The 23,040-nt window shown below is 37.8% G+C and overlaps 2 protein-coding genes across 4 annotated transcripts in view; one reads left to right on the top strand and one right to left on the bottom strand.

Annotated features, from left to right (window-relative positions):
* The window catches only part of SASS6 (SAS-6 centriolar assembly protein), a 35,996-nt gene extending 29,799 nt beyond the window's left edge, over positions 1–6,197 (bottom strand). Inside the window, exons 1-2 of the mRNA XM_074188249.1 lie at positions 6,053–6,197; positions 98–158 (exon numbers count right to left, since the gene is read on the bottom strand). Coding sequence (XP_074044350.1) covers positions 98–158; positions 6,053–6,117 — 126 coding nt within the window. The 5' untranslated portion in view covers positions 6,118–6,197. The remainder of the gene's footprint in view (positions 1–97; positions 159–6,052) is intronic.
* A 126-nt stretch (positions 6,198–6,323) lies between these two features.
* Positions 6,324–23,040, top strand: part of TRMT13 (tRNA methyltransferase 13 homolog) — a 28,928-nt gene continuing 12,211 nt past the window's right edge. For 2 of the 3 annotated variants that reach the window (XM_074188256.1, XM_074188258.1), the window contains exons 1-5: positions 6,324–6,475; positions 11,980–12,026; positions 12,120–12,186; positions 20,327–20,389; positions 21,577–21,646. In XM_074188256.1, coding sequence (XP_074044357.1) covers positions 6,347–6,475; positions 11,980–12,026; positions 12,120–12,186; positions 20,327–20,389; positions 21,577–21,646 — 376 coding nt within the window. In that variant the 5' untranslated portion in view covers positions 6,324–6,346. The remainder of the gene's footprint in view (positions 6,476–11,979; positions 12,027–12,119; positions 12,187–20,326; positions 20,390–21,576; positions 21,647–23,040) is intronic. The other variant, XM_074188257.1, reaches the window with a different exon arrangement.

Consider the following 23,040-nt stretch of genomic DNA (forward strand, 5'->3'; position numbering starts at 1 on the left):
CCGACATTTTAAAAACCAGAATAGCTGCAAAGAATTTAATTTAAACAAGAAGTGAATAAATTAAGTTATAATTGAATTATTAATCAGAAATACCAACCTTTCGATGAACTGGATTAGAAACTGCTTGTAGTTCAATGCTCACTCTAACATTTATTCTTCTGTTTAAAAACATATGCATAACTGTTAAAAACGCTCAAAATGATTAAATACTGCCATTTTGCACTAAGTACAAACTTCTAACAAGTTACCTAGGAAGGGAAACAATAAAAAGGAGGCAGAATTTGAGTTTTGGCATTTCCTGTGTGAACTGAGTAAATTGATTAACCTCTCTAGGCTTCAGTATCCTTATCTATAAACCTTCCCTAACTCAACTCTATTTCCAACAAAATCTGCATACTATAACTCTCCTGAAATAATGTAAGGCTGGTGGCTCATATGGGTCTCCAGCAGCAGAAGCAAAATCTGTCAATTAAAACTCAATCCTCTTCTTAGGAACTTTCTCCGACTAAGTAAAGTAAATCTTATCCACATACTTCCCTCCTGTATGGTTTAGGTAACAGATACATTGTATATAAGTAGGTAAATATATTATATACATATATGCATACACACACACAATGAACACAAGTAACCTAAAGACATCTATTTTCTGTTCACTGAATAAAACACAGTTTAGGACACAGAGGGCTGGACTTGTAGTCAGGAAGACCTGGCTTGTATCCTACTAGATATTAGCAAATCATGTTTGCAATGTACCTCAGTTTTCTCATTTGTAAAATGGAAACTATTGCATCTACTCACAAGGTTGCTATTAAGATTAAAATGAAATGAAGTACGTAAACATTCTTTACAAATCTTAAAAGTGGGATATAAATGCTAGCTCTTGCATGGACTATATGAAATGAACTGAGAAAAATGTTAAATAAATCATATTTTATATATATTTTATATATGCAAGGAGTTGAAAAGTAAACCATTGATCACAACTAAGTTAAGAACTGTCTAAAAGAAAAAACAAGATAGCCTTGTTTGTTCAAAACAATTCTTTGTAATATGCTAATATAGAAAAATGCTTTGCATGACTTTATATGTATAATTTGTATCATATTTCTTGCTTTCACAATGGATAGTAGAAACGTAGGAAGGAAAGATTTAGAAATAAAAATTAGCATACTTAACACATATAATAAAGGAGCACTTTTTGTGCATTTGTGCCTTTTTTTTTATCTTTCTCATTTTTCTGAGGCAATTTACAGAATAGGATCAGGGCTAACCTAGGTTTAAGGGGGCATTTTTTTAAAAAAGGTGATTTGGGATAACTTGAAAGAACATAGAGATTATAAAAGTACTGGAGAAGTGTGTTCTAAATGAGTTAGGTGCTGGTTATTTAGACCACACTATAATCCCATTTACAATTGAATTAACAGTAATTTATGTGTGAAATAAAGTACATTAAACAATCAGTTTAAAGTTCCAATTCTAGATCTCTACCATGAAGTCTGATCTTGGGCAAGTGCTCATCTGCTCTACCTCAGTTTTTTTATATATAAAATTGCCTATTATGGGTCTAAAAACTGGGGAAACAAAGAAAGGTAGAATAGCAAGTCCCTGCTCTCAAGGAGTTTACAATGTAATGAAGGAGACAATGTGCAAAACCCCCCAAAAGGACAAATAAAACACACACACCACACACACACAAAAACACAGATGATAAACACGCTAACTTCAGGGAGATGATGGTAGGATTTTAGCTGAGACTTGAAGGAAAGTCATCAAAGTCAAAAAAATAGATGAGGAGAGAGGTCTTGCTCTTCTGGAAACATAATATTCTGTCCTTTTTGACTCCCACCCCAGGAATTTTCTTACTCACTTGCTTCTTCCAACATTCAGCTCAAATCCCACCTTCAGTAGATCTTTCCAGGTCCCCGTAAAAGTTAGTGCCTTCCCTTTGAGAGTACCACACACTTATTTGCTACTGTCTATAGTTTATAGTTCTTTGTAAAGTATCTCCCCCATTTAGAATGTGAGTTCTTTGAAGGTAAAGACTCTTTTTTACCTTTCTTTGTATTCCAATACTTATTAACAGTGCTTAAATTCTTTTCCCCCCCTTTTTTTGCAAAGCAGTGGGGGTTAAGTGACTTGCCCAAAGTCACACAGCTAGTTAGTTGTCTGAGGTAGCATTTGAACTCAGGTCCTCCTGACTCCAAGGCCAGTGCTCTATCCACTAGCTGCCCCAGCTTAAATTCTTTTTTAAAACATTTCATCTCCTTAATTACCAGTAAAAAAAAAATTCTCTCCCTCTTCCCTTGCTTCCCCCCTTCTCATTGAGAAGGTAAGCAATTCATATTTGCAGTCACACAAATCATATTTACAGTGCCTAAATTCTTATTGAATCATTGAACCTCAGAGAAACTACCTTATATATGTGCTCTATCCTTAATTTGGGTCTCCTCTTAAAAGTTAGGAACCAATTTTCTCCAATACCACATTGTCCTTTTTTACTTTTCTTGTAAATTTTCGAATTTGCTCTTAGATTTAAAACAAATTTATCAAGTCCTGTCATAAACTACTCTTGATGTTACTCTAGGAGCAACTTGGTATTTCTTTTTCCCCAAATAAGCATATTGTTTTTCAGGGCCCCAAATTCTTTTGTGCTCAGTATTACAAAAGTGAAACTATCATAAATTAAACCCATTGACCATATTTAAAAGAATCCCTAGAAATGTGTGGTCAAGTCTTAGTGTTTTCAGTGGAAACAATTCTGAAAGCCACATAAACTATCTTGTCTTCATAGTACATTGCTACAGTATTTCTAATTATCGATGGTATGGAATATTTCACATTCTGAACAAGGCTCAAATGTACAAAAAGTGCTCCTTTACTATGTGTTAAGTATGCTAATTTTTAGCAAAAAAATCCTTTGATAAAATAATCTCATCTCTAAACAAGGTGGTCTGGGGAGAAAAACACAGAAACAGGAACAGATGATCCCTCTGCTGCTAAGTAAATCTTTTGTAGACACATTTCTTCACTTCCCACAAACTATATAAAAGGTGGAACACTGAACTAGAGAGCTCAAGTTTATTTAGTACTGTATTATAACACTGCCCATTTTACAGATGGGGAAAATGGAACTAAAGGATTAAGTGATTTAATCAACAATCATAAGCATCTGAGGGTAGTCTGAACCCTGGCCTTTCTGACTCCAAGTATAGTAGCATTTTATCTACCATGCCAAACAGGTTCAAATTCCTTGGATCCTAAGAATCATCATCACTTTATTGGAATACCAAGGTTGAAGATTGGTTTCTTGTTGAGCAAAGTAATGAATTCACAGACTCAATGGCCCGGAGTTATTGGGGGGGGGGGGGAATAAATTTATTACATTTCTCTAAGAGGGCTGAATTTCAAGAAAAAATGGAGAGGGGATAGGGAAAAACTTTTAAAAGACAAAGTTTGGGGGTGAGTGTGAGGGTTTCAGGAGGACTTAGGGAAGGATACCTTCTGCACAAGTATGGTTGGGAGAATCATGTCAGAAACGGTCAAGGATGGTTTATTATTTGGAAAACATTCTTATCTCAACATTCTGTCTGCAGCAGTGGGACAGAGGGTTCTGGTCTATGCTGGGGTTGTGTCAACTTCTGTCATAAGTCATGGGACGTTTACTGAACACAGAGAGCATGGTATGAGGAAGATTTCTGATCAGATACAAAGTATTGCTGAATAGTCTCTAACAACTCAAGGAGAGGTATAAAACAAGTTATTCCCAGAGATGTTAGGAAACTATAGCATAGTTTTTTAGAGGTAGAAAGTTGGCAAGGAAACGTTAAAATTAACTATCTGCTTTCTACCCAGTATTTCCATAAGAGCATAAGGATTATCACTTTGACTTGATTAATGGTCTCACCTCAAATTTAGAGGATTTTTCCTAACCCAAAAGGATACAACCATAACTTTTTTCAATCCCTGCTCAAGACCCATTTAAAAATAACTTTGTTATAAATACTGTATCTTAAGAGCAGAACCAGAAAAACACTGTACACCCTAACAGCAACGTGGGGGTGATGATCAACTTTGACAGACTTGCTCATCCCTTCAGTGCAACAACCAGGCACAATTCTAAGCTACCTGCAATGGAGAATACCATCTGTATCCAGAGAGAGAATTATGGACTTTGAATAAAGACCAAAGACTATTACCGTCAAATTAGAAAAAAAAAAGCAGTATATTATGGTATAATTTTACTATCTCATACTTTATTTTCCTTCCTTATGGATATGATTTCTCTGTCATCACATTCAACTGAGATCAATGTTGTGTGGAAACAATGTAAAGACTAACAGAATACCTTCTGTGGAGGGTGGGGGGAGGGAATTGAGAATGGGGGAAAAATTGTAAAACTCAAAATAAATAAAATCTTTCTTTAAATACATACTGTATCTTAAAAACTGACTGAGTTTGTATAACTCTTCTCGCTCAGTGTTTGGCACTACTTTATTAATCATCTGTTTGTGAACAAAAATAGCAGATTTTTTTCAAAGCATTGTCTGTCAGAGATTAATGTGTGAACCAGGGGTCAGTTTTATCCCCATTGTCCAGATGAACCAAAGAGGGAAAGTGACTGTCCAGGACTATTTAGAGTCTGAGAGCCAAACATAGGTCTCTCCTGAGGGCAAAACAGGTGTGCTTTTATGCCTTACCACACTGTCCTTAAAAGAGAGAGAACTTGGGGCGGCTAGGTGGTGTAGTGGATAAAGTACCGGCCTTGGAGTCAGGAGTACCTGGGTTCAAATCCGGTCTCAGACACTTAATAATTACCTAGCTGTGTGGCCTTGGGCAAGCTACTTAACCCCATTGCCTAGCAAAACCCTTAAAAAAAAAAAGAGAGAAAGAACTTAAAACTCAAAATAAAAAAAAAAATCTTTAATTAAAAAAAAATAGAGCAAGAACTGCATCATTTTGCCTCTAAACCTATTATCCACTCTGTAATAGTTCTATTCTATTCCTTCCTAGATCTCCACCAGCCAATCAACAGTAGTGTCCCGAGTATTCTCTATTATTTTGAACAGATTAAAGTAATCAATCTAATAGAATTTCTGAGGGTCTATGTAAGAGCTCCAATTCTACCTAGTCTGGCTTGAACGAACTCTCGACTCCGGATTGTTTCATACTAATGGATAATTTAAAAAATGTAATATATACATTTCCTGCACAGTGTGGATAGAGCACGGGCCCTGGAGTCAGCACAACCTCAGTTCAAATCCGAACTCAGACACTTAATAATGACCTACCCACGTGGTCTGGGGCAAGCCATTTAACCCATTTGCCTTGCAAAAACCTAAAATGATAATGATAATGATAATGATAATAATAATGATAATGATAATAATAATAATAATAATAATAATAATAGCCTGGCTGTGTGGCCTTGGCCAAGTCACTTTACCTCACGGCCTTGCAAAAAGAAAAAAAAGGAAAAAAAGGAAAAAAAATCTGCATTCCCGCCCCTCCCGCCGTGTTCCAGTCTGGAAGCGGGGAGGCGCCCCCGAGGCTTCGCGTCTGAATTTCAGTTAAAACTTGGCTTGGCAGGAAAGGGCGACCGAGGGTGGCACCAGGCGGCTTTAAAAAAAAGAGCAAAACAGGGCGGCTGGGGTGGCGCAGCGGGTAGAGCACCGGCCCCGGAGCCAGGAGGACCCAAGTTCAAGTCCGACCTCAGACACTTCATAATGACCCGGCTGTGTGGCCTTGGGCAAGCCGCTTAGCCCATTTGCCTTGCAAAAACCTAGAAAAATAATAATAATAATAATAATAATAATCTAGCTGTGTGGGCTTAACCCTTTTGCCTTGCAAAAATCTAAAAAAAAAACACCTTAAAAAGTAAAAAGAAATAAGAAAACATAAACAAAGCCACGGAGAGGGGCTCCGCCGGCGCCGGGGAGACAAGCGGGCCAGCGCGGGCGCTTCGGCCCCCTCCCCCGCCCCGGCCGCCATCTTGCCCCCGCCAACGGTCTCGGCCCGTGGGGCCCGGGCCGGCGGCGCAGCCCCCGCTCACCTGTCCTCGCAGTCCCTGCACTTCACCTGCAGCGGCACCGGCCGCTGGAACAGCACCTGGCTCATGGCGGGGCGCCGGGGCGGCCGCGGCTCGGTGGGGCCCGGCGCGGCGCGGCCCGCGCACTCGTTTGAGTTTGGCGCTGGGCTGCGGCGGGGCGGGGCGGGGCGGTCGCGCGGGGGCCCTCGCGGGCCGCCGTAGTGCGCTTCCGGCGGGGGAGGGGCCCGGCGCGGCCGTTCGCGGTCCAGCCGGAAACACGTGGGCAGCGGGGGGGAGGGGTGGCCGGAAGCCGCCAGGATGGCCGCCTCGCCGCCGGCTCCGCTGGAAGGTGGCTGCGGCTACTTTCTGGAGAGGAAGAAGCGCTTCTGCCGGATGGTGCCCGCGGCGGGGAGACGGTTCTGCGGGGAGCATGCCGGAGCTGCGCAGGTGGGAAACTCCCGCGCTCCTTGGCTCCCCGGCTGCTTCTAGGCCTCCACTTAAAAGTCTTTGCCTTTCCCGAGCCCCTTCCTTGGAGCGTTTCCCTTCTGCTCCTATTTTTGTTTTGTTTGGTCTTTCTGCCAGGCGGGGGTTAAACGACTCGCCCTTATTTTATTATTAAGTGTCCGAGGTCGCATTCCGACTTTGGCCCTTTATTTCCTCTCTGCCCCCCCCCCCAGACGGTAAACTCGAGGGCAGGGGACTTTTTTGGTCTGTGCATCCTCAAAATGAAGTGGGTGCTGTTATGATCCCCGTTTTACATTTGAGGAAACTGAGGTAAATAGGCCGAATGATCCGGCCAAAGAACACTCAGCTGAGGTTGGATTCGAATTTAGAGCCAATTCACTTAGCTGAGTCACAGAGAAGACAAAGATGCCCGCGCGCCCAAATCATAGTGATGGTCTGTGCCCCATTGACATCCGGAGCCCAGGTGTGGATCCGGACCCCTACAGAAGGGGAGGGCCAGAGGATGAGACCCCAGCCCCAGTCCCTTGGCAGGGACTAGCTTGGACCACTCACCCTGCCTGATGCCCGGCTAGGTGCCCGGCTGGCCCAGCTTCTCCGAAGGCCCCTCGGGACTGGGAGGAGATGAAATGGAAACAATGTATTTAAAACACACACTGCCTTCCCCCCCCCCCCCCCCCCACTAACTCTGGGAGAACTTCCCACGCTCCGCTCCTCTAACGCGAGCCATTCTGGCCCACTTGATACAATTCCAGCTTAGGAATGAATGAATTAGGAAAATGTTTTTCTGCAATAGAATTTAAGCTCTTTGAAAGCATATTTCCTTTTTATTTCACTAACTTCTAGCATAGTTTTTGGCACATAACAGGCATTTAACTAATTTAAAGTTATGAAGATATAATATGTATAATACATAAGCAAGGAGATATGAATAATATATAATAAATAATCAATATAAAATAAAATTATTTTAATTTATTGATTTAAACTTGGTTCCGGGCTCAGTCTATCTGCCCAGATTATTTAAGCGTCTCATCCGTCTGTTTAGACTGCTCATTCTGCTTATTAAAACGTCAGCAGGCTGATACTAATTTGGAGCAGCTAGGTGGCATAGTAGATAAAGAAGCACCGACCTTGGAGTCAGGAGTACCTGGGTTCAAATCCGGTCTCAGACACTTAATAATTACCTAGCCTTGTGGCCTTGGGCAAGCCGTTTGCAGTGCAAAAACCTAAAAAAAATGTTTAAAAAGTCAGCAGTATGAAATTTTGTATACTTTTTCAAATGTGGATAGTGGTGGTTGTTTTCACTAAATTTTACACTGAAATGTAATTAGGGTGATTTTTTCATATGACTAGGGACCATGTTTTATTTTAGGGAATCTTTTTTGGTCTGGCCTTTTTTTTCTTAGGATGCCTTCCTTGATACAGTTGAACACAGGTTCAAAAGCATTTGCCAAGAACTTAAAACTAACAACTTAGAAGGTAAAATGTACTGAAATCATGAGAAAGAGGCAAATGATTTTTTAAAATTCCAGAATATAGTCAGTTGTTAAAATATAAAGAATTGCGAGAGAAGAAGACTTAAGCTATAAAGAGGAAAAGCTGATTCTAAACAGTAGAGTGAGGTAAATAAATTTATTATCTGTCAAGATAGTTCAACTTTTCAGATATCCAAGTCCAACTAGAGTACCTCAGAGTTCCAGCCCTCCTACTACTTCATTTTTCCCTATATGGATAGTGAGATCAGACTCTTTTTAAGAGATTCTGGGTCTCATTTAAGAGATTCATTAATGTTCTAGGCTTGAGGCAAACGGCATAATGTCATCTACAAAACTGGAATATCTGTTTGGGGTTTTTTTGCAAGGCAAATGGGGTTAAGTGGCTTGCCCAAGGCCACACAGGCAATTATTAAGTGTCTGAGGTCACATTTGAACTCAGGTACTCCTGACTCCAGGGCCAGTGCTCTCTCTACTGCGCCACCTAGCGGCCCCGAAACTGGAATATCTAAAGGATTTTTCCACCTATATGGAAACCCTCTTCAGTTTGAAGTCTACTGGATCTCTTCCTTGACATGGATGAATACTGTGTCTCCTTTTTGCTCCCACATCCTTAATAGTACCTAAAGATCAGTTCCCTTAGATTGGGAGTACCTTGAGGGCAGGGGCTGTCTTTGACCTCTTTTTGTATACCCAAAGCTTAGCACAGAGCCTTGCAACTAGCATGTTTATTGACTGACTGATCAATCTCTCCATGTCCTCAAAACTGTTGTGACAGACTTTCTCTAGATATTGTTGGTCTAGTTCAGCTTTTGTCCTCCTAATGCTGTTCCTTATAGATTTAGTCTCTTCCAGGCAAATCATTTAGCTGGCCTCCCTGGGCTTATTCATCTCTGCAGTTCAATTCACAATGAATGGGTCCAAGTCTTATCAACTTACAAAGCTCTTATTTTGTCTCGACTCACTAGACTATTTCCTTCTTGGATATGGTTGCTTCTTCCCGGTTAATATTTCCACTCAAGACACCATGGTCAATGGAAAGTGGGAAATGACAGAGGAGAGAAAAGTACTCTTCCTTCCAGAGGCCAAGAACAATTCTATAGACCTGGTTTCTTTTGTTAGCAGACTGTCTTCTCTCCTCACAGTTCAAACCATGGTTGAGGACCTCACCCCCCCTTCTGCCTTAACTGGGTCCCTAGAGAGTGTCTTCTAGCCAACAAAGGACTAGCTTCCTTTAATTATACCAAATTTTATTATGAAGTACTCCTTCATGCTTTGTAAAGAACATACAAAATGTAACCATTAGTTTGCATTTTAGTTAAGACCTTAACAGTTTATTATCTTTGTTAATTACCATCACTATCCTATAATTTATTAAACTTAACTAAGAAATCATTGATTAGGATTCTCCTACTCCTAAAATAATAATAATAATCCTCCCAATAGCATTTTGACTGAATACTGTGTACAAGAACCTGACCAAAAATGAAATATCTTATGTCTCAAAGGTGCTTCCATTCTATGGTGAAGATCAAACATATAAGTAGATGAGTAAAGTAAATACATAAAGTAATTTGTGACAAGACTGCATTAAACACCAGGAGGATATAGAAAAGCTTCACAGATGATTGACATCTGATCAGAATCTTATAGGAAGACAGTTCAGAGCAACAGAGATAAGAAAGTCTCATTCCAGGGAAGGGGACTGGTCTTTGCAAACATAAGGAGGTAGAAGAGAAAAATATCAGATTTGGGGAGCAGTTAAGATAAAAGTTTTATTAGAAGAAAAAGAGAAAGGAAATAATATGAATTAAAGCTAGAAAGGTAACAAGACTGAGCAAGATTATAAAGGTCTCTAAATGCCAGGCTGAGTTTCCATGATTTTCTTCTTTTTTAATTTGATATTTTATTTTTCCAATTACATACTATGATATTTTTCCAGCATTCATCCATTCACAAATTTACACATTTTTCTACCACCTCCCTTCCCTTTCCCCCTCTCCTTGGCAGCAAACAGTCTTATAGAATTTGCATATGTACATGTCCATTTGTGTTTAACATATTTACATATTAGTCATTTTTGCATATCTATATTATTCTTGAGGCAATAAGGAGTCAGTGGTTTTGAGCCAAAGAATGTCATAGTTAAACCTTGGATAGCTGTTTCCAAAGGAAGGTTGTGATAGCTTGGAGACAAAGTAAAGAATGCTAGTCCTAGAGTTAGGAAGACTTATCTTCCTGAGTTCAGATCTGGCTTCAGGCATTAGTTGTGTGACCCTGGACAAGTGGCTTAACACTATTTGCCTCAGTTTCCTCTTTTGTAAAAATGAGCTGGAGAAGGGAATGACAAACCAGTCAAACCACTCTAGTATCTTTGCCATGAAAATCCCAAAATGGGGTCATAGAGTCAACACAACTGAAAATAACTGAAAACCACAACATGGAGCATGAATTAAGAAGCATCCAGGCTACAAGTAGAGAATCCAGTGAAGTTAGAATAATAGTTCAGAAAACAAAACAATAATGAGAGAAAGAAGGGGATGCAAGAAGATTTTAGAGGCTGAATTAAGATGACAGCCATTGGGTGTTGGTGTAATGGTAAGGGCAAGGGAAGAGTAAAGATGACTTTACTATTATGGAACTGGGTGACTAGGAGAAAATAGGAACCTTTGAAGGAAGAGAAGGTTTAGGTTATAAACTTTTGTGGGGGGGAATTATGAGTTCCATTTTTAGATAAGTTTGATTTTAAAGTTCTTTGAAGTCTTTTGGTGCAGACTTTTATAAGACAGTTGGTATAAAGGAGTGGTTCAGGAAAAAAGAATATGTAGATTTGAGAGTCATCTGCATAATGACATTAACAGTCTTGAGATATTGAAGAGATCTCTAAGAACATATATAAAAAAAGAAGGGAGTCAAGGATACATAGCCTTGTGGGAATCCCACATATAGATGGCTAGACCTGGACATCAGGCCAGAGGGGTAAAGGTAGGACCAGGTAGGTAAACAAATGCTATCAAAAAATCTCTCTGGAAATAGCCAAGAGAAGGGAGGTGGTGGACAATGTAAAATACTGCAGAGGAGACCACAAGGAGACTAATGAGAAAAAAGCCATTAGATTTATCAGTTACGAGATTGTTAGTGGCTTTGAAGAAAAGAAGCAATTTCAATAGTGATGAAATTGGAAACCTAAGTGAAGGTTAAAATGTGAGTGGCTAGTGAAAAAGGAGAGTCAGTAATTGGAAGTGAATCATTCTACTTAAGGAATGGAAGAAAGGAGGGGGCAGATAAGTGGTGCAATGGATAGAGCACCACCCTGGAGTCAGGAGGACCTGGTTTCAAATCCAGCCTCAGACACTGTGTGAACTTGGGTAAGTCACTTAACCCATTGCCTTGCAAAAACCTCAATAAATAAATTTTTTAAAAAAAGAATGTGTTGGTTGTGCTATAATTGATAGAGAAAAGAAAGGAAAAACAGGACAGTAGGAATTTTAAAGTCAAGTGAAGTGTTTTGCTTTGTTTAAGGATGAGGGAGACCTAGATGTGTTGGTAGGGAGAAATAAAGGGTTCATTTGCAAGGAGTGGGAATGATTTCTGGGGTAAGTTCCTGGAAGAAAAGGGAAAGAGATAGTAATGCCCTGCCATCACTCCAAGGATAGTACTGCAGCAAAAGAGAAGAGAAAAGGTAAAGAAGATAACATGAATGTTTTGAAATGTGGCAAAGGGAAGATGAAAGAACTTATTTTGGATGTCCGTGGTATTTTCAGTAAGTCAGGAAGCACGGTGTTAGGGTATCATAAGAATTCAAAAGTGGACAATAAGATTTAGTTCAAGTTAGACAAGATTATGAAGGTAGGAAAATTAAACCAAAGCAGGGGTGATAGATTGGTTAAAGAGGGATAGAACTGCTAGAGAATATGGTAAGATTAGAAAAGTTATGATCAGAGAAGATTAAGCTTATTATTTCAACTAAATAATGGGTTCTTTTTAATCTAGGAAGAAAATAGCAGAAAAAGGATATGCTGTCCCCTAGATCCAAAACAGTAAGTATGGACTAATTAAACTTAAAGCATTTTCTCTTTTAAATACAACTCCTAAATACTTGTGTTTGAAAATAATTGCCTTCTTAAATTTAGCACAGTATATGAAGATCAGCTTGAAAAACATTTGAAAAAATGTAACTCCAGAGAGAAACCAAAACCAGTAAGTATCTTTATCAGTTAAAAAAAATGCTCTGAAATATATTGCTTAACATTTTTATATAATAAAAGTTCACATTTATGTATCATCTTTAAGTTTACAGTACCTATTTTCACTGTGAGATGCAAATTGTTTTAGAGAAAAAAACAGTGATTAAAATAGAGAAAGTTATATAGATAGATTTTTGATAATATTCACTTTTATGTTTTGTGTATGATTTAATTCTGTGAAGCTACTTACAACTTTATTTCAGGTAATGGAATTTTTATAGAACAAAAGTTTTCAAATAATTAACTTATGGTTGTAATTAGTGATGACACAGATGAATATAGGACCTGTGTAATCAAGATATAGCACAAATGCATTATACTTTGTAGCAATCCTACTGCTAATAATCATATTTATATAATGTTTTAATGTTCACCAGTTACTTTCATTACATCATTTAAGGATTTGTTTTATATCCTGCAACTTCGCTAAAGTTGCTAATTGCTTCCAGTAGTTTTTTGGATGATGTCTTGGGATTGTCTAGGTATACCATCATGTCATCTGCAAATAGTGAGAGTTTTGTCTCTTCCTTCGCAGTTCTAATTCCTTCAATTTCTTTTTCTTCTCTTATTGCTGAAGCTAACATTTCTAATATGATATTGAATAGTAGTGGTGATAATGGGCATCCTTGTTTCAGCCCTGATCTTATTGGGAATGCCTCTAGCCTCTCCCCATTGAATATAATGCTTGTTGATGGTTTCAGATAGATACTGCTTATTATTCTAAGGAGCAGTCCATTCATTCCTACACTCTCTAGTGTTTTTCGTAGGAACGGGTGCTGTATTTTGTCAAAAACTTTTTCAGCATCTATTGATATGATCATATTATTTCTGATAGGTATGTTATTGATATAATTAATTATACTAACAGTTTTCTCAATATTGAACCAACCCTGCATTCCTGGGATAAATCCTACTTGGTCAGAATGTATTATTCTAGTGATAATTTGTTGTAATCATTTTGCTAAGATTTTATTTAAGATTTTTGCATCTATATTCATCAGGGAGATAGGTCTGTAATTTTCTTTCTCTGTTTTAACTCTTCCTGGTTTAGGTATCAGCACAATATTGGTGTCATAGAAAGAGTTAGGCAGAGTTCCATCTTTCCCTGTTTTTCCAAAGAGTTTATATAGAATTGAAGCCAATTGTTTTGGTCTTTTTCTTCCTTTTTTTTTAATCAAATTGACCAGAGGTTTATCAATTTTATTGGTTTTTTCATAAAACCAACTTTTTGTTTTATTTATTAATTCAATAGTTTTTTCTTTCGATTTTATTAATTTCTCCTTTAATTTTTAGAATTTCTAATTTGGTATTTAATTGGGGGTGTTAATTTGTTCTTTCTATAATTCTTTTGGTTGCATATTTAGTTCATTGATTTCCTCATTCTCTAATTTATTCACATAAGCATTTAAAGATATAATATATCTCCTGACAGCCGCTTTGAGTGAATCCCATAGGTTTTGGTAGGTTGTTTCATTACTGTTATCTAGGATAACATAATTAATTCTTTCTATAATTTGTTGTTTGATTCACTCATTCTTTAAAATGAGGTTATTCAGTATCCAATTAGTTCTGGTCTCCCTGGTCCAGTATTTTGTATGATTTTTATTGCATTATGCTCTGAGAAAGATGTATTCACTATTTCTGCCTTTCTGCAATTGATTATTAGGTTTTTATGCCCTAGTACATGGTCAATTTTTGTATAAGTGCCATGTACTGCAGGAAAAAAAGTATATTCCTTTCTATCCCCATTCAGTTTCCTCCATAAGTCTATCATATCTAGGTTTTCTAACAATCTATTTACCTCCTTAACTTCTTTATTGTTTATTTTATGATTCAATTTATCTAAATCTGAGAGCAGAAGATTGAGGTCTCCCACTAGTAGAGTTTCGCTGTCTATGAATTCCTGCAGTTCTTTCAGCTTCTCCTCTAAGAATCTGGATGCTGAACCATTGGGTGCATGCATATTCAGTATTGAAATCACTTTATTGTCTATGGTACCTTTTAGGAGGATATAGTTTCCTTCCTTATCTCTTTCAATACTATGTATTTTTGCAGTTGCTTTGTCTGAGATGAGGATTACTACCCCTGCTTTTTTTCACTTCAGCTGAAGCAAAATGTATTTTGCTCCAACCTTTTACCTTTACTCTATCTGTATCTCTCTACTTCAAATGAGTTTCTTGTAAGCAGCATATTGTAGCATTCTGGTTTTTAATCCACTCTGCTATTCACTTTCATTTTAAGGGAGAGTTCATCCCATTCACATTCAAAGTTATAATTACTAACTCTTTATTGCCCTCTGTTTATATTTTTCCTCTTTCCCACCCCCTTAATCCGTATTCCCCAGTATTTTTTTTGAATATCACCATCTTCAGTGTGTTTGCCCACCTATATCCACCCCTCCCCTTTCTTTCCTCTTTCCCTTTTCCCCCCTTTCCCTTCCCTTCCTTCTGTTCCCCTTTTTTTCTCCCCCCTCCTTGTCTCCATCCCCCACTCCCCTTTTCCCCTTTTAATACTTGAAAGGTAAGTTGTTTTTTAAGTTAACTGAGTGTGTGTAAGTTAACTTTAAGCCAAGTCTGATGAAAAGATTCAGGTATTTCTCATTTCCTCCCTTCTTCCCCTTTATTACAGTAGGTCTTTTGTACCTTTTAATGTAATGAGATTAACCCCCATTCAATCCCCTCCCTCCTCCTCCTGTCTCCTTCCTGTCCCCCTTTTTAAGGAGGAAGTGTTTTTAAATCATTCTATATAAGTCATAGAAAATTCTGAGTTATCCATCACTCTGGCTAAGTATATTCTCTCTAATAGAGTTATACTTCTTTTTTTTATTTTATTTTTTGCAAGGCAAATGGGGTTAAGTGGCTTGCCCAAGGCCACACAGCTAGGTAATTATTAAGTGTCTGAGACCTGATTTGAACTCAGGTACTCCTGACTCCAGGGTTGGTGCTTAGAGTTACAATTACTGAGAGTTGTTAGAGTCTTTCTCCCAAGTAGGAATCTAACCAGTTTCATCCCATTGGGTAGCAGTCTTATGGATAAGTCATGAATGTCCATCACTTCTAAGTATATTCTCTGTGATAGAGTTACAGTTCTCAAGAGTTATGAGAATCTTTTTCCCAGGGTGGGATATAGCCAGTTTCATCTTATTAGATAGCAGTTTTTGTTTTCCTTTACCCTCCTTTTTCTTTTTACCTTTTTATGTGTCTCTTCAACCTCCTGTTTAATGTCCATATTTTCTATTTAGCTTTGTTTTTTTCATCAGGAATTGTTGGAAGTCTTCCATCTCATTAAATGTCCATCTTTTCCCCTGAAAGAGAAGGCTCTTGGGGGCAGCTAGGTGGTGCAGTGGATAAAGCATTGGCCCTGGAGTCAGGAGTACCTGGGTTCAAATCCGGTCTTAGACACTTAATAATTACCTACCTGTGTGGCCTTGGGCAAGCCACTTAACCCCATTTGCCTTACCAAAAAAAACCTAAAAAAAGTGGATTCATGACTGCATTCCAAGCTCCCATGCTTTTGAGAATATCTTGTTCCAGGCCCTTCGATCCCTTAATGTTGATGCAGCCAGGTCCTGCGTTCCTTACTGGGGCTCCTTGGTATTTAAATTGTTTCTTTCTGGCTGCTTGCAGGATTTTCTCTTTTATCTGATAGTTCTGGAATTTGGCCACAACATTCCTTGGTGTTTTCATTTTAGGATCTCTTTCCAGAGGGGAACGATGTATTCTTTCAATAAATATTTTGCCCTCTGGTTCCATAATATCAGGGCAATTTTCCATCACTAAATCCTGTAATATTAAGTCCAGGCTTTTTTTTTCCCCTCTCTTCAATGTTTTCAGGAAGGCCTATATATATAATTCTCAGATGGTCCCTCCTTGATTTATTCTCAAGGATCAGTGGTTTTGCTGATGAGGTATTTTACATTTTATTCTATTTTTTTGATTTTTTGGTTTTGTTTAACAGACTCTTGCTGTCTCATGAAGTCATTAGTTTCCACAGACTCCATTTTTTTAAGAGAAGCATTTTTTTCATTTACCTTTTTGCAATTCCATTTGACCAATTGAGGTTTTGAGAGAATTATCTTCTTTTGGCATTTGTCCAATTGTATTTTCCAGTGATTTGTTTTCTTGTTGTGAGATGTTAATTTTCTCTTGCAATGTGTTAATTTTCTCTTGAGTTTCTTTTCCCAAATTTTCCAAATGATTTTTAAACTCCTTCCTGATACCTTCAAGGAAGTCTTTATGTGCTGGAGACCAGATCATATTCTCCTCTGAGGTTCTAGGTCTTTCTGAGTTAGTGTCTCTTTTCCTTACAAGAATTTTTCTGTGGACCCTCCTTGCACTGGCCTTTCTTCATTATCCTAAAACCTTGTGTTGGGGAGGGGCTGGTTCACAGGGGTTTGGTGTTGGGATCCTAGAGTCTTTACTCACTGAGTGTAATATCTCCAGCTGGCCAGTAGGGGTGGTAGAGGTTTCGCTCACTGAGTGTAATATCTCCAGATGACCAGTAGGGGTGCTGGTTGCTTTCTCTGGAGTGTCTGTGACCTTGATTGAGGCCCCTCTCCCTTGGCCTGGAGGCAGTGATTGAAGCTGTTAAATACTTTCGGCTTTGATCAATGGTGAGCTATCCCCTGGGGTGAGGTGATCACACTCTATGTTGTCAGCTGAGGTGGTTCTGCTGCTCTGCCTTAGCTTAGGGGAGAAGGTCTGTAATTGTGTTTGTTCTGAGAAGAGGCTTCAACTGAAATGGAGGTGAGGACTCTGAGTCCCTCCTGACCAGCCCTCCTGTTCAGGAACTCTCCCTCCAGCCCTGCCACCCAAGCCTCTGCTCCCTAGTTGACCCAAGCCCCAGGCTCTAGCCCCTCTGCTGCTCAAGCTGATCCGGTTCACAGGCCCTCAGGCTCCCAGGTGGCTAATCTGGCAACAGATCCAGGCTCCCAAGCTCTCACTGGTCCCCTGCTCCTGGCAGAGTCCACCCCCTGCACCCACACTCACCCAGGATCACTGAAAACTGATCCTGAGGTGGATGTTCTTCTCCTGGCTTTTCTTTCTGGGTTTTGTCAATTGGATTTCTGTTAAGAGGTTTGTTTCATATGATTTATAAGGGAAGATAAGGAGACTTTAGAACTCTGCCTGTCTTCTCAATGCCATCTTGGCCAGAAACCTCATCACATCATTTAAAAGAAATTATTGTAATTTTTTAACATTACAGATGAAATTGAGGCAAAGAGAGGTTATATGACCTCCATTCCTTTGGTCACAGTTATCAGAACTGTGATTAGAACCAGGTTTTCTGACTCCCTATCCTGGGCTCTTTGGGTTACTCAATACTTGTGAACAATAAGAGATGTTTCTTTGGAAAGGCCAGTTATGAGAGTTAGCTGTTAAAATGAATTTCATCATTTCATAAATTTAAAAGTACTAAAAGTGATATGATATTTCAAAAGTGCTGCAGGAATTAAGCAAAATGTCTAATTAAGGGGTTTTAATAACTGTAAAACCACAGTATATAGATCTCCTGTTTGATATTTCATATAAAATATACCAAAGCACTTTTATGGGAAAATAAAATGATATCTAACTCGGACATCTTTTTTTCTTTAAACAAAAGCCACCTTCATGTGGGTGGCATTTGCAAAATATTGACCTATGAGCTGATCTTTTCCCTGGAATTTATTTTCTAGAACCTATTAAAGGCTTGGTTTCTAAGCACTTGGGAAACCTCTGATCCTTAAAAATCAGTACAGGTTCATAAAAAGATAGATGATGCCAGATTAATCTCATTTCCTTTTTTGATAGTGTAGACTCAGAGAATACATGGCCTAATAGACTGAGATTTCAGCGAAGTGTTTGACAGAATCCTGTGCTATGCGATAAGATGGCAAGATGGGCTAAATGACATTGCAGTTAGGTAAGTTTATAAACTGGTTGATTGAAAAGCTAGGACACAAGGGTTTCTAGGTAGCGCAGTAGATAGAGCACTGGCCCTGGAATTAGGAGTACCTGAGTTCAAATCCAGTCTCAGAAACTTAATAATTACCTAACTGTGTGGCCTTGGGCAAGCCACTAAACCCCATTGCCTTGCAAAAAAAAAAAAAAAGCTAGGACATAATCATTTTTTGGTTATTGTCAACTTGGGAGAAATCTCTCTTGGTGAAAAATTTCAGTAATCTGTTCTTGGCCTGTGTTATTCATCATTTTTATCATTGATTTGACAAAGTATAATTAATGCAAAGAGGGATAGCAAATATGTTGACAAAATCTGAATTTTAAATAAGATTAGAAACAAGATCAGATTTAGTGAAGGTAGAACTTCAGAGTGAAAATTGTGAAGTTCAACTCTTAGATTCAGAAATTAAATTCAGAAAAATAGGATTAAGGAGATTGGCAAGACAATACTTTCTATTAAAAAACATGGAGATTTTAGAAAATGAGTTTTTGATATTTCAGCAGTATGATATAACAGTCAAAAAAAAAGAAAGCAATGCACTTTTAGTCTGCATTAAACAAGGTATGCCATTGATGACAAAAGAAGTTTCACAATACACTTCCATGGTAAAACCACACCTAGAACAACATTTTATGCAGGTTTTTGAGTACATAGATAAACTGTATATTGAGAGGCTTAGAAAGCACAGTCAGTTGAAAGAATCTGAGATGTTTAACCTTCAAAGAAGGGAGATTTAATGCCCATTTTCTTCAAATATTTGAAAAACAGTCATGAGAAAAAAGTGTTGGATTTATTTTGCTTGGTTCCAGTGACCAAAACTTAGAGCAGTCAGTAGAAATAACAGAAAAGTTTAGACTTGATATAAGGAAAATTCTTCCATGAATTAAAGTGGTCTAAAAGTGGAACAGGTTGCTTTGGAAATGGTAATTTCCTTCCTCAGTATAAATCCTGAAGCAGAGACCAAATGAAACTTCTCTTGCCCCAGACAATCCTAGTTATCACCACTCAGGGTATCTGCCCAACCACCTGGCCTTTTCACTCCTCCCATCCAGCCCTTCTGCCCCAGAACCCATCTGGGTCTCCATGTGGTGAGCGACTCTTATTCTTCCCTTCCCCCTTAGCTTGCGCTGCTTTACTATTCACAGGATTTGGATGAGGTGGAAACCAATGGAGGACTACCAAGGCTTCCATCTGCCCTTCTGCCTCCTTTATCAGCTACCCTGACTTGATTTACTCCCTGCCTTGCTCTATTTCTCACTGTCATCTGAACCTATTTAGGTAACCTAAGCATCCCTGGAGCTTACCCTGTGTTCTCTCATTACACCCTTGGGGCTTTCTGAGCCTTTTGTCTTACAACTTAGCTTTCTTTTTTGTGTTATCTCTCTCCAGAGGCCTAACTGGGATTGTCTTAATGTTTTGTTTTTCAACTTTTATCCCCACTGCTTAAAATGTAATGAGCACTTAAATAATTTCCTGTTCATTCATTTTTCAAGAGCTGTAATGTCTAATAATTATAAAAGCTGAACCATTAACTAGTTTTTAGCAAAACTGTCTATTTTAGTCACTACCAACAGTCCTTTAAGTCAGTCAGTAACATTTATAAGCACTTTTTATACAGTTTAGGTTCTGGGGTTGCACAGAAAGGCAAAAAGCTCACTATCTTAATAGGGAAGAAGAAAATAGGTTCCTTACGCTTCTGTAAATGTCTGCTATGTGCAAAGCACTATTCTCAGTACTAGAATTTAAATAAAACATAAATTTGAATCAAATTTTAGTTGAATTAATTTAGTTCTTGACTTAAGGAAACTTACAGGCTAATGGGAAAATATGACCCAGATATCATCATCTCCACTTTTATTATCTTCATAATAATAGTACTTAGCATTTACATAGGACTTTAAGGTTAGCTAGCGATAGATAAATAGATCAATATACATTTATTTGTGTATTTAAAAAATCTGAGTTGATCTGTTGGAGAAGTTGAATGGCTGGCAATTCTTACTTTTTTGTTGAATAGTTCATGAAACCATTGGCAGTGGAGTTTACCCTTTTTTGTTGGAATGAGCATCCACACTGATAAAACCATAGCTCTCTTAGATTTATTTAATTATTATACCAGTTTCAATCAGCATTTTCTATTTTATCTTAAGGACTACTTTATTCAAGATATTAATGCAGGATTAAAAGATGAAACGGAAATTCTCGATGAACTGGTAAGTGCATTAAGTCATCATTTAATTTAAAAAGAATATCAAAACAATTTCTAATCTATGAATGTGATGTTATAAAATTAGTTTCTTAGTTGATTATTTGCAGTTTTGTACATTTGTACAAAATTTGTAATTTTTTCATTGAAGCAGTATTATAAATGTTAGCAAAATTCTTAGGCCAGCCACCTCCCACTTCCCATACATATATACACATTTAATTTATAACTTACAGTCTATTTATGTTTATAATTTATTTATAATTAAAAAATCAGTTGAGTATCTTTTAAGCACTGAGGCTACAGAGATGATCCCTGTCCTCAAGGAGCTGGTATTCAATGGAAGAGACAACATTCAAATAACTGTATATACAAAATAAATAGAGCATCATGTGAAGGTCAGTTTAGCAGGAAGTGGGGTGGGGAGGAATTGAATTGTTCTGGGAAGCCAGGAGGGACAAGTGAGGAGAAAGACCATTCCAGGCATTCAGAAAACCACTGAGAAGACTGCTTGGGAGAAGGAGTATGTAAAGCTAGTGTAACTGGATCTTTAAGTGCAAGGTTGGGAGTAGGGTGTAAAAACTAGAAAGGTAGGAAGGATAAAGGTGAAGGGCTCCATTTGCCAAACAGATTTTAAACTTGGTCCTGGAGTATATTGAGAGGAAATTGAGGAGGGAATGGTAACACAGAATGCTTGAAGAAATTTCTTCTATTAATAGCCATGAACTTGGGTCTCTATCCCCTTTGAGGCTAAATCCTACAGGAGCAAGATCCTGGGATTCTGATTCTGACTGCCACTTAATACCTGTGATTCAACAACCAAATCCTTTCATCTCTCTGGGACCCAGTTTATTTATCTGTGAAATAAGTAGGTTATGTCCTAATTCTATTTTTCTATGAATGGGATAGAGAAGTGACAGCTGAATGGAGCTTTAGGAACCAGTACTTTTTATTGTTATGAGGTTTAACAATTGGGGGTTACAGACTTGAGTGGTTTTTCCACTGAACATGAGAAAACTCATGGGAGTTTTCTAGAACAGCAGTAATGAGGAAGAATTCAGGCAGAAGGAGACATTAGGAGACATCTATTTATATGTATGCTTCATTTTAAAGTTACATATTTATGAGACTGATTATATAGAGAATATTTAAAAGGAAATATTTTATTTAGTATTATTTTGGTTTTAAATATAGGTCCCAATTTCTTCTCTATCTGAAGAGCAATTGGAAAACTTAATTAAGAAACTGAAAAAAGCCAGTAAAGGTATGTCTGACTAAAACTGAACAATGAAATATTTTAAAGCTTCAAGTGATTAGATGCTATAATAATTGAGGAACCTTACGTTTTTTAATTAAATAATCAGAATTTTATTGACAAAGATACTATTTGTGACATGTCAAATATACTTGACTAGGTTCAGATAAAAAAATGCTTTTAGCTCAAACTGTAACAGGTATACACAGCTTTATACAGAACATCCCATAAATCGACAGAAAATACATTTGACAGACTCAAAAACTTTTTGCAAACAGTTACAAAACACTTCTCACACAAATAAAATCAGATTTAAATAACTGGGCAAACATCAACTGCTCATGGATAGGTTGAGCTAATATAATAAAAATCAAAATTCTACCAAAATTAAACTACTTGTTAATGCCCTGCAGATCAAAATTCCAAAAAAAAATATTTTAATGAATTAGAAAAAATTGTAAGTAAATTCATATGGAGAAATAAAAAGTCAAGAATTTCCAGGGATTCAATGAAAAAAAGTACAAAAGAAGTGGCTTAGCCTTACTAGATGTAAAATTATATCATAAAACATCAGTCATCAGAACTGCTGGTATTGGCTAAGAAATAGAATGGTGGATCAGTGGAATAGACTAGGTGCAAAAGCAGGAAATGATTATAGTAATCTGCTGTTTGGTAAACCCAAGGAGTCCAGTTATTGGATTAAAAACTCTCTTTTCGATAAAAACTGTTGGGAAAATTGGAAGTTAGTATGGAAGAAACTTGGATTAGACCAACACCTCACACCCTATACCAAGATAAGATCAAAATGGATACAGGATTTAGACATAAAAAACAATATTATAAGCAAAGTAGAAGATCAAGGAGTAGTTTACCTGTCAGATCTATGGAAAGGGAAGTGGTTTATGACCAAGAAAAAGATGGAGAATATCATTAAAAACAAACTAGATGATTTTAATTACATTAAATTAAAAAGCCTTTGCACAGACAAAGCCACTGTAATCAAGATCAAAAGTAATGTAGTAAATTGGGAAACAATTTTTACAACTGCTGTTTCTGACAAAGGACTCATTTCTAAAATATACAGAGAATTGGGTCAAATTTAAAAAAAAAGCCATTCCACAATTGATAAATAGTCAAAGGATATGCAAAGGCAATTTACAGATTAGGAAATCAAAGCGATCCATAGTAGCATGGAAAATTGCTTTAAATCACTGCTTATTAGAGAAATACAAATTAAAGCATCTCTGAGGTACCACCTCTCACTTCTCAGACTGGCCCAATATGACTAGAAAGGACAATGATCAATGTTGGAAGGGATGTGGGAAATCTGGGACACTAATGCATTGCTGGTGGAGCTGTGAACTCATCCAACCTTTCTGGAGAAAAAATTTGTAATTATGCCC

Source organism: Macrotis lagotis, chromosome 5 (assembly GCF_037893015.1).
Source record: "Macrotis lagotis isolate mMagLag1 chromosome 5, bilby.v1.9.chrom.fasta, whole genome shotgun sequence".
In the NCBI taxonomy this organism is placed as follows: Eukaryota; Metazoa; Chordata; class Mammalia; order Peramelemorphia; family Peramelidae; genus Macrotis; species Macrotis lagotis.